At 48.9% G+C, this 14849-nt stretch overlaps 3 protein-coding genes across 3 annotated transcripts in view; all 3 read left to right on the top strand.

The window, feature by feature from the left end:
- Nucleotides 1–14849, top strand: part of LOC117724198 (H-2 class I histocompatibility antigen, L-D alpha chain-like) — a 42045-nt gene that overhangs the window by 23736 nt on the left and 3460 nt on the right.
- On the top strand, nucleotides 9813–13913 carry LOC117724197 (POU domain, class 5, transcription factor 1-like). Its single transcript, XM_034523882.2, is given in 6 exon segments — nucleotides 9813–10052; nucleotides 10054–10224; nucleotides 12555–12675; nucleotides 12857–12987; nucleotides 13350–13508; nucleotides 13650–13913. Coding segments are annotated over 6 exon segments (1059 nt in total). The 5' UTR covers nucleotides 9813–9839.
- The window catches only part of LOC117724232 (H-2 class I histocompatibility antigen, L-D alpha chain-like), a 2914-nt gene continuing 2752 nt past the window's right edge, over nucleotides 14688–14849 (top strand). Inside the window, exon 1 of the mRNA XM_076917197.1 lies at nucleotides 14688–14712. Within this exon, the coding sequence (XP_076773312.1) occupies nucleotides 14688–14712 (25 nt within the window). The remainder of the gene's footprint in view (nucleotides 14713–14849) is intronic.

Here is a 14849-nt window from a genome sequence, read left to right as displayed (position 1 = left end):
AAGGTGGGGGGTAGGGGTAGGGAGGGGGAGGGGGAGGGGGAGGGGGGAGGGGGGAGGGGGAGAGGGGAGAGGGAGAGGGAGAGGGAGAGGGAGAGGGAGAGGGAGAGGGAGAGGGAGAGGGAGAGGGAGAGGGAGAGGGAGAGGGAGAGGGAGGACCCAGGAGTTTACTGTGAGACTTTGACTTCTAATAATGCCACAAAGTCTCACCAACATGACCATTCAAACAGGAGTGGGACAAGGATGACACTGATGGACTTGTTGGAGCAGATGGGGAAGCCCAAGAGACCTCAGCCCTACACAAAGAACTGCAGGCAACCAAGGACACCTGAGAGCAAAAGTAGCCTTCCCCAGGAAAGAGCACATCAACTGGTTATCCAATACCAAACTGTCAGCCGTGAAAACATACATATAAGTAACATTACACAGACTGCGCCAGTTACATTTAAGAATATATACTTAGATACATGTATATATACTTAACAACAGTTACTGAAAAACAGAGGCCCTGAAGTTGAAAGAGAGCAGGGAGAGGTGTGTGGGAAGATTCAGAAGGAGGGAAGGGAAGCAGAAAGTGATTAGATAACATTATAATATAATCTCAAAAAATTAAGTTAAATTAACTCACACACACACAAACATAAAAGCAAAGTGAAACAAAAAAAAAAATCTTCCCCCCAAAAAACACGTGGAGCTGTTTTTATTATTCTCTGTATGGGGTTTGTTGTTCTTTGTGGCTGGGCCTGGTGCTGGGCTGGGTCTTCCCTGAGATCCTGGTTATTTTCTTCTTCTGCCTGAGAATTTCATTCCTGTGGTTACTCTGCAGGGGTGCCAAAGGCCTGCATAGGGATACTGGGAAGGGTAGGATGGGATGGAAGATCACCGCTCTTCCTTCACTCAAGGATAGATTTTCACCTCTTTAGCCTTTGCCTTTAGCCTTCCCTACAGGGAAAAAACAATCTAATCCAGCCTTTTCAAATTCTGGAGCAGCTTTCTTTCCCAAGTACCCCTATCCTGATCCAGCAGTTATAAAGATGGCAAAGTTTATTTCTGTCATACACAACTTTGTTTCCAACTAGCAAATAACCTTGGGCTTACTAAGTGTTCTCATGCGACCACCAGCAATGCAATGCACTTCCCATAGGCAGCTGCTAGCCCTTAACAACATGTTTCACTTTTGTTTGGGACTCAGAATTTTGCTTTTCACAGCTTGGCTTTAAAGTGAGATCCTGCCTCAGTCTCCCCTGCCCTGGGGTGACAGGCCTGTGCTACCACATCTGGCTTACATTTTTTTTTTTCTCCTTTTCTTACCCCCTACCCCACTCTGTTTTAGACACAGTCTCAGGTCTCACTATGCAGCAGGGGCTAGCCTGGAACTCCCAGAAGCTTGCCTGCCTCTGCCGCTTATCATTACTGTTATTTTAAATTTAGTTTCTTATGTGTGTGAGGGTTTTGCTTGCATGTGAGCATGCCTGTTCCCCTTAAAGGTTACAAGAGGGCATTGGATCCTCTGGAACTGACATTACAAATGGTTGTGAGCCACCATGTGGGTGCTGAGAACTGAGCCCAGGTCTTCTTTAAGAGCAGTAAGTGCTATTTAAATTCTGTGTGTGTGTGTGTGTGTGTGTGTGTGTGTGTGTGTGTGTGTGTTTGTGTGTGTGTCTGTCTGTCTGTCTGTCTGTCTGTCTGTCTGTGTGGTGCCTATGCTGGTGTAAGCATATATACCCTCTATGTGTTTGATACTGTGGAGCATAAACTCTGAAACTGGAGTCACAGAAGTTGTAAGCTGCATGTGGGTGCTAAGAATTGAATCTGGGTCCCCTGCAAGAACAGCCAGTGTTCTTAGCCACCTGCCAGCCCCAGCCCTGAAATTCTTTTTTGTTGCTATTGTTGTTTTGAGACAGATTTGTGTGTGTGTGTGTGTGTGTGTGTGTGTAGCCTTGGTTGTCCTGGAACTAACTCTGTAGCTTAGGCTGGCCACGAACTCACAGAACTGAGATTAAAGGTGAGCACCACCACCATCTGACTTTAAATTTTTTTTTAAGATTTATTTTTTATTTATATGAATACACTGCAGCTGTCTTCAGACACACACTAGAAGAGTGAGTGCATCGGATCCCATTACAGATGGTTGTGAGCCACCATGTGGTTGCTGGGAATTGAACTCAGAACCTCTGGAAGAGCAGTCAGTGCTCTTAACCCCTGAATCATCCCTCCAGCCCCTGACTTTAAATTCTTTTTTTTTTGTTGGTTTTTTTTTTTTTTTTTTTTCGAGACAGGGTTTCTCTGTCTAGCCTTGGCTGTCCTGGAACTCACTCTGTAGACCAGGCTGGCCTCGAACTCAGAAATCCGCCTGCCTCTGCCTCCCAAGTGCTGGGATTAAAGGCGTGCGCCACCACCGCCCGGCCTTTTTTTTTTTTTTTTTTTTTTTTTTTTTTTTTTTCTGACTTTAAATTCTTATTTGTACAGTTTTTGTTCTTGTTTTCTTTGCAACACTGGGGATTGAATTCAGGGGCCACCAGAGTGTTTGGTGTGTGTTCCTCCACTGAGCAACACTCCACTTACTTGCATGGATTGGCTCTTTAAATCTATGTGGTGGTGGTGGTAATGGTAGGGGGGAACCCACTCGTGGCCTTTTGGATTCTAGGCAAACACTCTCCAATGAGCTATATCCCCAGCCTATCTCTAATTTCACCCCTCCACACACACACCCTCACTTACCCCCTACCAGTAAGAAACTCCAGGACATCTATGAAAGCATGTTTTTTGTTGTTGTTTTTTGTTTTTTTCCTAGACGAGACAGGGTTTCTCTGTGTAGTCCTGGTTGTCCTGTCCTGGAACTCACTCTGTAGACCAGGCTGACCTAGAACTCAGAAATCCGCCTGCCTCTGCCTCCCAAGTGCTGGGATTAAGGCAGCATGGTTTTTTGTTTGTTTTTTGTTGTTTCTGTTGCATTAGAATGCAGGAAATCAGAGCAGGGCTGGTGTGGTAACACATGACTTAAATCTAGTCACTCAAAGGCAAGGCAGGCAGATCTCTGAGTTTCAGACCAGCCTGGTTTATATAAAAAGTAGCCTGGTCTATATAGAAAGTTCTAGGCCATGTAGAGACCCTTTTGAGGGCATTGGCGATCAGAGTCTAAGCTTTGAAGATCTCTAAGCAAGCCGAATCCATCTTCCCTTGGAAGGTATGGACCCTTATCTCCCTGTCTTATGAGGGAAGTGAGTTTGAAGGAGGTTTGTTGTGGTGCAGGAGGGAGCCACTGCCTGCTGGGGACACAGGGCGGAGTACAGCATGAATCCTTTGCTGGGAACCTACTTGACAGAATAAGTGTCTATCTGTGTACCAGGGAACCCCAGGTACTCCAGGAGGTAAGAGGAGCCACTCTCTGAACCAGGACAGTCTTGTGAGCCACTAGGAAAACACTCACCATGTAATTGTAACCAAGCAACCACTCATAACCTCCAGCACACCCTTCTCAGTGCCCTGGAGTCTTTTGAATCAGAAATGAGAAGAACCACAGAGAGAGGGAGAGGAAAAAGAAATGTTATCTTGACCCAGAGAGGCAAAATCCTCTTTGGAAACCCCTGGGAGCTAGGTCAGTGAAAGGGAAGTTGGAGATGCTAAGGGTGTTTGTGGGGAGGGTCTGGGAAAGGCCCTAGGCCAGCACAGGTCCTTCTCCCTTTTAACCTCTGGGCCTGGTGGGTAGGGACTCTTCTTACCAAACCTGAGAACCAAGAGTTCAATTTCCAGAACCCACTCTTGGGTAGCCCATTGCCCAAAGTTGTCCTCCTGTTCACACACACACACACACACACACACACTAAATAAAAATTTAAAATTTATTTATTTATTTATTTAAAGACATAATTTCTCTATCCCAGGCTGTGTCCAGAACTCACTTTGTAGTCCAGGCTGGCCTCAAACTCAAGAGATTCCTCCTGCCTCTGCCCTCCTGAGTGCTGGGATTAAGGATGTCCATCATAACACCTAACTGTAATAAAAACTTCATACGTTTTTCTTCTTTCTCTCTTAACCTCAGCTGTAATCACCTCTTTTAGCTACTTTATCTCCAGGAGCTCCTGTCAGTTGTGGGGCTAAAGCACATAGGTGCATTCCTCTCTTAATGCCTGAATTTGACTCTCAAAGTGCATTGATCTCTCAGTAAATGGACTTCCCCTCACTCCAGCTCTCCTGAAGACTCTTTTATATCAAGAATCTCAAAAACTTGGGTTGGGCATGGTACACACCTTTAATCCCAAGAGGTGAAGGTCAGCCTGGCATACAAAGTGAGTTCTAGGTCAGGCAGAACTACACAGTGAAACCCTGTTTGAAAAAAAAAAAAAAAAAAAAAAGACTCCAAAAGCTACGTATCTGTCATGTCTACTGCTTACATGGACTGATAGGGGCTGGGGGCTAGGAGGAGAGTAATGGTGGAGAAAGGTGTGTTCCTGACATACCAAAGGAGGTAAATGGTCAGGACAATAGGGGTGTTCACAGCATTAGAACCACCCACAGAGTCGGTTTTTGTCATTTCAAAGACTTATTTATGTGAGTACACTGTCACTGTCTTCAGACACACCAGAAGAGAGCATCAGATTCCATTACAGATGGTTGTGAGCCAGTTCTCTTAACAGCTGAGCCATCTCTCCAGCCCCTCTCCTCTTTGTTTTTTTGTTTGTTTGTTTGTTTTTGTTTTTTGAGGCAAGGTTTCTCTGTGTAGCCCTGGCTGTCCTGGAACTCACTCTGTAGAACAGGCTGGCCTCGAACTCAGAAATCCACCTGCCTCTGCCTCCCAAGTGCTGGGATTAAAGGCATGCACCACCACTGCCCGGCTTTTTTTTTTTTTTTTTTTTTTTTTTTGCTTCTTTTTTGCCACATTGTTTCACCATGTAGCATAGGCTAGTTTTCAATGTGCTATACTCAAGCCTCAGCTTCCACAGTGCCAAGATTGCAGGAGTTTGACACCTTGCTCAGCCTGCAGCTTGGGATGTGCTTCTCACAAACATCCAAGTACTGAAAGCAAACCCCACTTGTCTGCAAACTGCTCAAGTCTCCTCTAGCTTGAGAGGAGACCTTGCCAGCTTTCCCAAGAAGGCTGTGTGGAGGTTGGAGGTAGAAGGTGGGGTAGAGAAGACTTTCATCTCACAAGGTTCCCCTCCCATCTCTCTAATGCCAAATTTCTCTTTACAGAGGCACAGGGAGAACTTCCCACCCCCAACCACACGGAATGAGAAGGGCAGGGGGATGTGTGATAATAGGACAGTAGTTTTCTTTCCATGTTGGAAGAAAAGGGAGAGTTAGGCCAGGCATGGTAGTGAACGTGCTCACACACACACATACACATTTGCACACAAGTAATTCTAGCACTGGTGGTATGAGCAAGTTGGTAGCTATATGTACTAGTATAACAAGAGTTGTATCTTATTATGCTGAAGGTCATCACGTAAGGTTCACACTCTAAATTCCTAATGTCCTATGCCTGTCCCCCGAAGGCTGCACACCTATATGACATATCTTAGCTGAAGGTCAGGTCCATTCTCTTAAGAGTGTCTGTGATTCGAGGATTAGGATCCTGGTGGGTGGGGAGACTCTCCAGCCACAAAGCAGATCAAGGTGGCTGGTTATTTTGGATGAGTGATGTAGCAGGCTTCTGGCTATCAGGGGCAGCTTTGTGTGTGGTGGTGAAGCTATTTCTGCCAGTCTAAAAGGCTCATCAGAACTGGGAAGGCAGGAGGATTAGGAATTCAAGGTCCTTCTTGGCTACACAGAGTTTAGGGACAGCCTCTGCTACCCCCAACTCTGTCTCAGAACAAAAGGGAAAAGAAAAATAGAATTCATTTATTTCAAGGGGGCCTTCCTTTATCCCCACCCTCTCCTCCCCTCCCCCCTCTCATTTTTCTGTAGTGCTGGGGATTGAACTCAGGGAGTCAGGCACATTCTGCAAGCCTTCTGTTCTGCTGGTGACCTATAACTTCAGTTCCTAGATCTTTTTTTTTCTTTTTTATTGCATTGTGTATGTGTGTGTACCTGAGTGTGATAGTGTGCCTCTGGAGATCAAAGGACACACATAGGGAGGAGCTGGTTTCTCTGCTTCTTCCAGTTGGGCTCGGGGGTCAAATCCAGGATCAGCAAGTGCAGGTTACTTACTGAACTGTCCCCAGGTTACTCCCCTGTCTCCCCCAAGTCTTTTTTTTTTTTAATTCCCACACCCCCCAAGTCTTTTTTTATTAGGCAAGAAAACCAAGATAAGGAAAGGGGTGTGTGTATGTGTACAGTTAGCTAAGGAATCCATCCCAACCAGAGAGACTACCTCCTCCCTTCAGGTCAAAAGAGAAGTTTCTGGTCTCAGGGCAGTTGGAGAGACGCGCTAACCCAGAAGCTGTTCCTGACTGAGCCAGGCCTGTCTGAGCTCATGTCTCTGAAGCACACTTCTTCCTTTGGCTTCACAGGAAGACAGAACCTGGATGCTAACACCAGTGATTTCCCAGCTCTAGTCTGGTCATCCTCCATGAGTCCCTTTAGCTGATTTCCCAGTCTGTGAGGGGGTGGCTGAGCTTCACAGTCAGAAAGCTGTGGGTCAAAGCCTATTGTTTGTTTGTTTTGTTTTAGACAAGGCCTCCTGCTGAGGCTCAAGCTGGTTTGGAGATTCTTGTGGTTTAGGTTGGCCTTAAATTCTCTTTAAAAAAAAAAAAATCATGTGTACATATGTGTGTCCATACAACTGCAGATGCCCACAGAGGTCACAGATTTGTGCCCCCCCCCCCCAAGCTGTAAACCACCCAATATGGGTGCTAGGAAACAGAATTTTAACAGGGTCCTCTGGGAGAGCAGTGTACACTTTCAAAGGCTGAGCTGATTCCCAGTCCCTAAGCCTTAGACTTCTGATCTTATCACTTCCAACGCCCAAGGGCAGGCATTACAGGTGTGGTGCCCCACATCTGACTTCCCATGATACCTCTTGGTCATATTGGTAGGCCATCCCTGGCAGGGAATTTGTGGGCTTCCATGCTGCCTCTGATTCTCCAGACAAACCTCTGAGACAGATCTTGACTTGGTTCTAAAATACAGGTGGTGTGTGGAAAGTTAGTGAATTTTAGCTCAAATTTGGGGTATTTAAGATATCAAGGTCTGTCTCGAAAAACCAAAAAAAAAAAAAAAAAAAAAAAAAAAGATACTCAAGGTGACTCTTAAACCTGGTGTAGTGGCACAAGCTTTTAATCCCAGCCACTCAGGAGGCAGAGGCATCTCTGTGAGTTCAAGGCCCAGCCTGGTCTACATAGTGAATTTCAAGCCATCTAAGGCTATGTAGGGAACCCTTTAATCAAAAACAAAAACCACCAAAACCAAAAGGATAGTATGATGATTCTCTAAGACCAGGAGGCAAGAAGCTGGGTCACGTTAGCCAACAGGCCTGCTCTCCATCTCCAGGGCCACCAGACTGACAGCACGGGACCAGTTTCAAGCTAGTTCTAAGAAGATTTGTGACTTCAAAGTTTCTATTAAGGTCTGCAATTAGACTTCAGGTATGCTTAGGGCCAATCTGGCCTCAGACACCAGTCACTAGGCGGCTAAGGACTCAGAATATGTCTCCGTCCCAGGCCAGTGAGAGTCCAACAGAACAACTACAATCCATAAAACAAGGTTGGTGTTGAATATGGACAAGCCCCTGGGCCGCAGGCACACTTGGACTGTGTAGGAGAGAGCTCTCTAGACTTTAGAGGAACTGGGTGTGGGGAGTTGTAGCCTGTCCCTGCCCCTCCCCCTTCCCTTCGGGAGGCCGGGTGTTCTGGGCAGACAGCAGATGCATGACAAAGGTGTGTGATAGCTCTATCCTGGGGGCAGAGAAGATGGTTGGGGAGGGGTCCCTCTTGTCCAAGCCTTCCTTAATCTGCCTGTGGAGAAGTTTGTATCTACCTTGTGAACTCCAGCTTCACTGCCTTTAGGTCTTCCAACTAACCTATGGAAAAGTTCTCCAATGAATGTATAGAAATTGGGAGGTGAGAGGGTCAGAGAGATGGCTCAGCCACCAAGCAGGATGACTTGGACCTTCCTGGTGGAAGGAGGGGACCAACATACGTGCACTGTGTGTAGGTACATATACACACTTAAATGCATTTTTTTTCAAAGTCTCACTGTGAATTTGGTGAGGTTGATGAATAGTAATCCCAGTCTTCCCAGCTTTTGAGAGGCTGAGGCAGGAGAATTGTCAGGAGTTCAAGGACAGCTTGGTTTACAGAGTAAGGTTCCATCTCTAACTGATGAAGACTATCATCAGGAGACCAGACTGTCAGGGCACCTAGAGCCACTGACCCCAGCCAACAGTTCAGGGGGGCCGGGCCCAGGCTCAGAACTCTGTTCTGGCTGTGTACACTGTAGGGTGCTCTGTGTGATTCACCCTGAGGCCTTCATTTAGGGCACAGTGTCAGAGCAGACAGACAAACACCATCCCTTGCAGACAGGCACTCCGAGGGCTATTCTCTTGCAAAAGGTAACTAAGTACCCGGCCAGCAACGGGATCCTGGGACTGAGCCCAGAAAACCACTCTAGGAAAGTTCAGGGTAGGCTTCCTGCACCCCCTCCTCCTAATCCTGTCTCCTTAGCTTCTTTCCGCCGGCGGAGGACTGGGGGAGGGGCGGGTGACGAGGATGAACACCGGAGTCCCTGGAGGAAGGGAAGCAGGGTACCTTGGTCTGAAGCTCAGTCTTTGAGGGGAGGTGGAGAGCTGAGGGAAATCTTGTGTGAGGGGATTGGGGCTCAGGAGGGGGTTGGGGAGCAGGAAGTTGTCCCCAGGGGAGCCATCCAGGCCCATTCAAGGGTTGAGTACTTGTTTAGGGTTAGAGCTGCCCCCTCTGGGGACCAGGATTGTCCAGCCAAGGCCATTGTCTTGCCCCCTTCCCCCCCCAGTCCCTCCCAGGCCCCTTTGAACCTGAAGTCAGATATTTTTTTCTCTCTACCCACCTCCCACCAGTTGGGTTTCTCCACCCAGGAACTGGGCTGGAGGCCTGGGATGGGGAGGTGGGGGGAGGGACAACTGAGATTCTTGAGGAAAGTGAGGCCTAGTTCTTGCTTAACAGTGAGGGGGACGGAGCCTGGGCCTCAGTGCAGGTCTTATGGGGGTAGGGGTAATTCCTGATTGGCTTGACGTCTGCCAACCTAGACAACATAGGTTGGAAAACTGTGCTCTGAAAATGCAGAGCCAGCACTTCTCAGGGCTCGGGTTCCCATGGTGTAGAAACCTCTAAAGTCTGGAGGATTGGGGGTGGAGTGGCTGTCTTGGCCTGGCCCTGGACATAGGCTGAAATACTGGGTTCACCGGTATCTAGAACCTAGGACTGTAGTCCGGTGAGTGAGCAAGAACTGAGGGGTGGGCTCAGAAAGAGTTGGCACATGAACATTCAATAGATGTTTTAGGCTCTTGTGAGGATGGCTGGGTGGGCTGCACCGAGTGGCAGACAGGAGGCTTTGTGGTGCAATGGGGGATCCAAGCAGCTGGGTTCCTGAGGAATGTGGCGAGGTGGAAGGGACAGAGATGTCTCTAAGGTGTCCGGGAGCCCAAGGCAGGAGTGAGAGGACCTTGAAGGTTGAAAATGAAGGCCCCCTGGGATCCTGTCCTAAGGGTTGCCCCGTCCAGACGTCCCCCAACCTCCATCTTCCAGACACAGGCAAATACCGTTCGCCTCAGTTTCTCCTACCCCCACTGCCCTACTCCTCCACCCACCCAGGGGGGCGGGGCCAGAGGTCAAGGCTAGAGGGTGGGATTGGGGAGGGAGAGAGGTGAAACAGTCCCTAGGTGAGCCGTCCTTCCACCAGGCCCCCGGCTCGGGGTGCCCACCTTACCCATGGCTGGACACCTGGCTTCAGACTTCGCCTTCTCACCCCCACCAGGTGGGGGTGATGGGTCAGCAGGGTTGGAGCCGGGCTGGGTGGACCCTCGAACCTGGCTAAGTTTCCAAGGGCCTCCAAGTGGGCCTGGAATCGGACCAGGCTCAGAGGTATTGGGGATCTCCCCATGTGCCCCAGCATATGAGTTCTGTGGAGGGATGGCATACTGTTGGACCTCAGGTTGGACTGGGCCTAGTCCCCCAAGCTGGCGTGGAGACTTTGCAGCCTGAGGGCCAGGCAGGAGCACGAGTGGAGAGCAACTCAGAGGAAACCTCCTCTGAGCCCTGTGCCGCCAGCCCCAGTGCTGTGAAGATGGAGAAAGTGGAACCAAGTCCCGAGGAGGTAAGTGAGGCGACATGGCTGGGCTGGCCGAGGCAGCAGTGAAGGGAATTGGGAACATGGAGGATAGCCACCCTGCCAAAGGTGCTGGTGGCTTGCCGGCCAGGCCTCCTGAGAAGCAGGGCAAGGTTTGAACTACAAGCCAGAGTTGTAAGAATCAGAAACCGGCCTGGATTGTTCCGGCCTGGCGCTTGTCATGTAGGTCACCTAGGCCTAGCCCGTGTCTTGGCTTTGCTTCATGCCATCACTGTCTGTACACCAGTGTTGGGTGAAATTCATCTTTTTTTTTTCTTCAATCATGTTAGCCTCTCTGGGGACTTGGATCCCCGTCGGACCCAGGACCTTAGCCTTAGGGTTAAGGGGAGGGGGGTTGGTGGTGGTGAAAATGGTGCTTATCCTGGAGTTATTGTTACTAAAAGGGTTGGGTGTGACTGGCTACTGATAGGAGCTCCTGTTTAGGCAGTGTGTGGAGTCAGGCTCACCTCCAGTCAAGTTTACCATCCTCTATTTTTGCCTCTGACCCCGTGAGTCACCTTTACACGAGCCGACCCTTATAGAGTGCTGGAGGTGCAGATCTGATCGATTTCAGCCTTACTTCCTTTTCTTGTAAATAAGAAACCGACACACTAGGGTTGGAGCAGGTTATCTCCAGGCCATCTCTAGATCATTCTGTGAGTGCACGGGCGTTGTAGAGCCTCCGACGGCCTACAGCCAGCACTGTGAAGCAAGTGTAAGCAATTAGCCCTTAAGAACAATGTGTGATTGGATACAGATGCCCGCCGGGAGTCCCGACCACTTAGCAATCGTTGTTGTGGAAGTCCTCTCCCTAAGTGCCAGTTTCTGTGTTAACTTGAGCGTTTTAAGCCACCAGGAGCCCCCTAGGAAGGCATTAGTAGTTTATCTCATATCTTAAATGGCCTTAATGAAGCAAGGGACTTGAATCTTAGTTAAGCTTATCCCAAATCCCCAAAATAGGATTTAGAAAAGCCGAAGACACAGCTGAGGGCGATTACAAGTTTTGGTCTTTGAGGAGCAGTTGGAGATGAAAAGTCTGTTGAAGCCGTGAGAATCCTTTCCCATTGAAATTGCATTAGGTTTGCCTCACAGGCTGCTGCTGCTCCTGTCTGTCCCCTGGGTTGGCCAGTCTTAGTGGAGCACCTCAGGCCGAACTCAGTCCTGTTTCTGTTAGAGATAGCCTGAAAGGCTGACAGCCATGGGTGGGGGGCTCGGATTCACCACACTGCAACTTGGAAGCACACTCCGCCAGCCAGCCATTATGCCCTCCCCACCTGGTCCCAACCACAACTGTCTACTGGGAAGAAGGCTTCAGCCTTAGCCACACCCTTGCTTGCCCGTGCCATTCTAATGCTCATACAAAGTTCCTGTTTTAACTTTGAAAAATTTTTGGTTGTGTGTGCATGCTTGCCACTATGCACCCGTGGGTGTCAGAGGTGGTTCTCTCCACCCTTCCTTTCAAATTCAGTTGGTCGGTCTAGCACCAAATTCATGGTTTAAAAGTGAGTGGGATGATTTCATTTGGTTAAGGCCTTGAGGCTTATCTGCTATCATCTTAGACTTATCCTCCAGAAGCTTCAAGCCTACTGCCTTGCCTTTCTCTATAGCATTCCAGAATAGCATGGGCTTTCCTCACAAGATAGAATGTCATCTCCCCGGGGCCTGGACATTTGTCTACTTTGTGTGGTTTCTACGTTTTCATGTAGAGCCGAATAGAGGGACAGATCATGTTGCCTCAGGGCTTGAGAGACTGAGGCAGGACAGCTACCCAGCAAGTGCCTGTTTCAATATCATCTCCACTTGTACTGTGTCATATTTTGGGACTTTAAGAACAAGCTGAGGAGGGTGTTGAGTTTAGAATCAATGGACCTGATGCTCTTAATAGTACCCCTGTTTTTGAGCTAGGGACTATCGAGTCCTCCTGCCTCTGTTTCTTAAGAATAGCTTACATGCCTGACCTACCTTGTCTGGTCACTTCTTTCTTTTTTTAAAAAAAGATTTATTTACTTTATATATGTAACATCCTCTCTTCAGAGGCACCAGAAGAGGGCATCAGATCCATAGGAATTTGGATACTGTTACAGGTGTTTGAATGCGTGGAACTCTGGGTAGTGTAGTAAGTAATGCATGTGGCTAGGTTCTGGAGAAAAGAGCCATCCCTGTCACTTAGGGATAGAGTGAATGACATTTGTATAATCAGACCATTTATAAACTGGGCAGCCTTGGAGGCTGAGATTTTTCATGGAGCACCCTAGGGGTCCCAGTGGTGGAGGCTGATAGCTGGTGTGACTCTCACAAGTCTGCTTTTCTCGATACAGTCCCAGGACATGAAAGCCCTGCAGAAGGAGTTAGAGCAATTTGCCAAGCTGCTGAAGCAGAAGAGGATCACTTTGGGGTACACCCAGGCCGACGTGGGGCTCACCCTGGGCGTTCTCTTTGGTGAGTCTCCCCCAGCATGTTCTGATCCCGTAGCTCTTAGTGTAGCTGCAAGGGGGTGGGGCGTCTTATGAGCTCCACCGGTGAGGGAAGAGAGGATTAGACACATAGCTTGAACTGTAAGAGAGGGGGGCCTGGGCGCCCTGCATGGTGCCTCACTCTCCCTGTTTGACCTGCCTCTCAGGAAAGGTGTTCAGCCAGACAACCATCTGCCGCTTTGAAGCTCTGCAGCTCAGCCTTAAGAACATGTGTAAGCTGCGCCCCCTGCTGGAGAAGTGGGTGGAGGAAGCCGACAACAATGAGAACCTTCAGGAGGTGAGGGGCTGGCAGGGTGTGTGCAGTATCTTGCAAGGCACAGTCCCATCTGCTGCTTCCATTCCTGGCTTGAGACTCTTCCCTCTCCAACCAGAGCTAGCATTACCAGTTCTGTGTCATGGGTTTTTCTTTTTTCTAGTGCTGAGAATTAGAATCCAAGGCCTTTACATTGGGAAAGGCTCAGGCCTAAGTCTATCCCACCCCCTCCAGAACCTCTTCCAGCAACCCCTGATTCTGGGGCCACATCCGGTCAATGCTCTCTTAGCATGATCTCCAGTCTGGTTTGTTCTCCAGTCGCATCCTAGCGTGGGGCTGTTGCCCAGTCAAATCCTAAACTTGTCACCCCTTCTTCCCCTGCCCAGATATGCAAATCAGAGACCCTGGTACAGGCCCGTAAGAGAAAGCGGACAAGCATTGAGAACCGTGTGAGGTGGAACCTGGAGAACATGTTTCAGAAGTGTCCGAAGCCCTCCCTGCAGCAGATCACTGCCATGGCCAAGCAGCTTGGACTGGAGAAGGATGTGAGTGTCACAAAATCCTTCCCCGGGGTACTTGGATCCTGCCCCATGGTAACCCGATGTCTCCCTGTTCCCATTCCTTCTCTGCCCCACCCCCACTGCAGCATCCCTGAGCTTACGGATCCATCTCTCTGCCCATCCTAGGTGGTTCGAGTGTGGTTCTGTAACCGGCGCCAGAAGGGCAAAAGATCAAGCACTGAGTATTCTCAACGAGAAGAGTATGAGGCTACAGGAACGCCTTTCCCGGGGGGGCCTGTATCCTTTCCTCTGCCCCCAGGCCCCCATTTTGGTGCCCCAGGCTATGGGAGCCCCCACTTCACCACACTCTACTCCGTCCCTTTTCCCGAGGGTGAGGCCTTTCCCTCTGTTCCCGTCACTACTCTGGGTTCTCCCATGCATTCAAACTGAGGCACCAGCCCTCCCTGGGGATGAGCCAAGGCATGGAAGGAAGGAAGGTAGACAAAGAGAACCTGGAGCTTTGGGATTAAATTCTTTTACTGAGGGGGGATTAAAAGCACAACGAGGGGCGGGGGGGGGGGGGCGCGGAGATGAAAGTTCAGTGATGGTGTTGATCGAGAGTCCCGTCCATTACTTTTCATTTTGTTCTTAAATAAAAGACTGGGACACACAGTAGATAGCTGGACTTTTGTTTTCCTTCAGTTCCTAGACAGCCTGTGGATGGAGAAAGCCAGTATTGGATTCTCAAACCCAGATGGTCTTCGAAAATAGGTGCCATAGAAACTGTTGGAGGTTACAAAATGCCCACGGGATAGTTGGGGCTGGAGCCCAACCTATAGAGGGAGGTATTGGCAGTCACCTTTCCTCTTATCACCTCTGGAAATTCTAGTGCTTATACTAAGAAAACCAAGTCTTTTGTTTGTTTGTTTTGTTTATTTTATTTATATGGGTACACTGTAGCTGTCTTCAGACACAGAAGAGGGCATTGGATCTCATTACAGGTGGTTGGGAGCCACCATGTGGTTTAGGGAATTGAACTCAGGACCTCTGGAAGAACAATCAGTGCTCTTAACCACTCTAGTCCTGAAAACCAAGTCTTTAAAAAACCTTTTTTAAAAAAAAACAAAAAAAAACAAAAAACACACACAGATTAGTTCTGTGTAGCCCTGGCTGTCCAGGCTGGCTTCAGCCTGCCTCTGCCTCCCCAATGCCAAGGCTAAAGGCATGCACCTCTACTCCAGGCTAAATCGTTATGTTTCTATTCTAGTTGATGGCCACCTTTTTTTTGGGGGTGGGGTGTCTGGTCTGTACATGTCTGCAATGCCAGTAGAGGTCAAAAGAAGGCATTAGATCTGCAACTGGATTTGTAGGATGTTAGGAGCAGCA

The sequence above is a fragment of the Arvicanthis niloticus genome, chromosome 20, assembly GCF_011762505.2.
Source record: "Arvicanthis niloticus isolate mArvNil1 chromosome 20, mArvNil1.pat.X, whole genome shotgun sequence".
Lineage (NCBI taxonomy): Eukaryota > Metazoa > Chordata > Mammalia > Rodentia > Muridae > Arvicanthis > Arvicanthis niloticus.
This window is presented reverse-complemented; position numbering and strand designations above follow the sequence as displayed.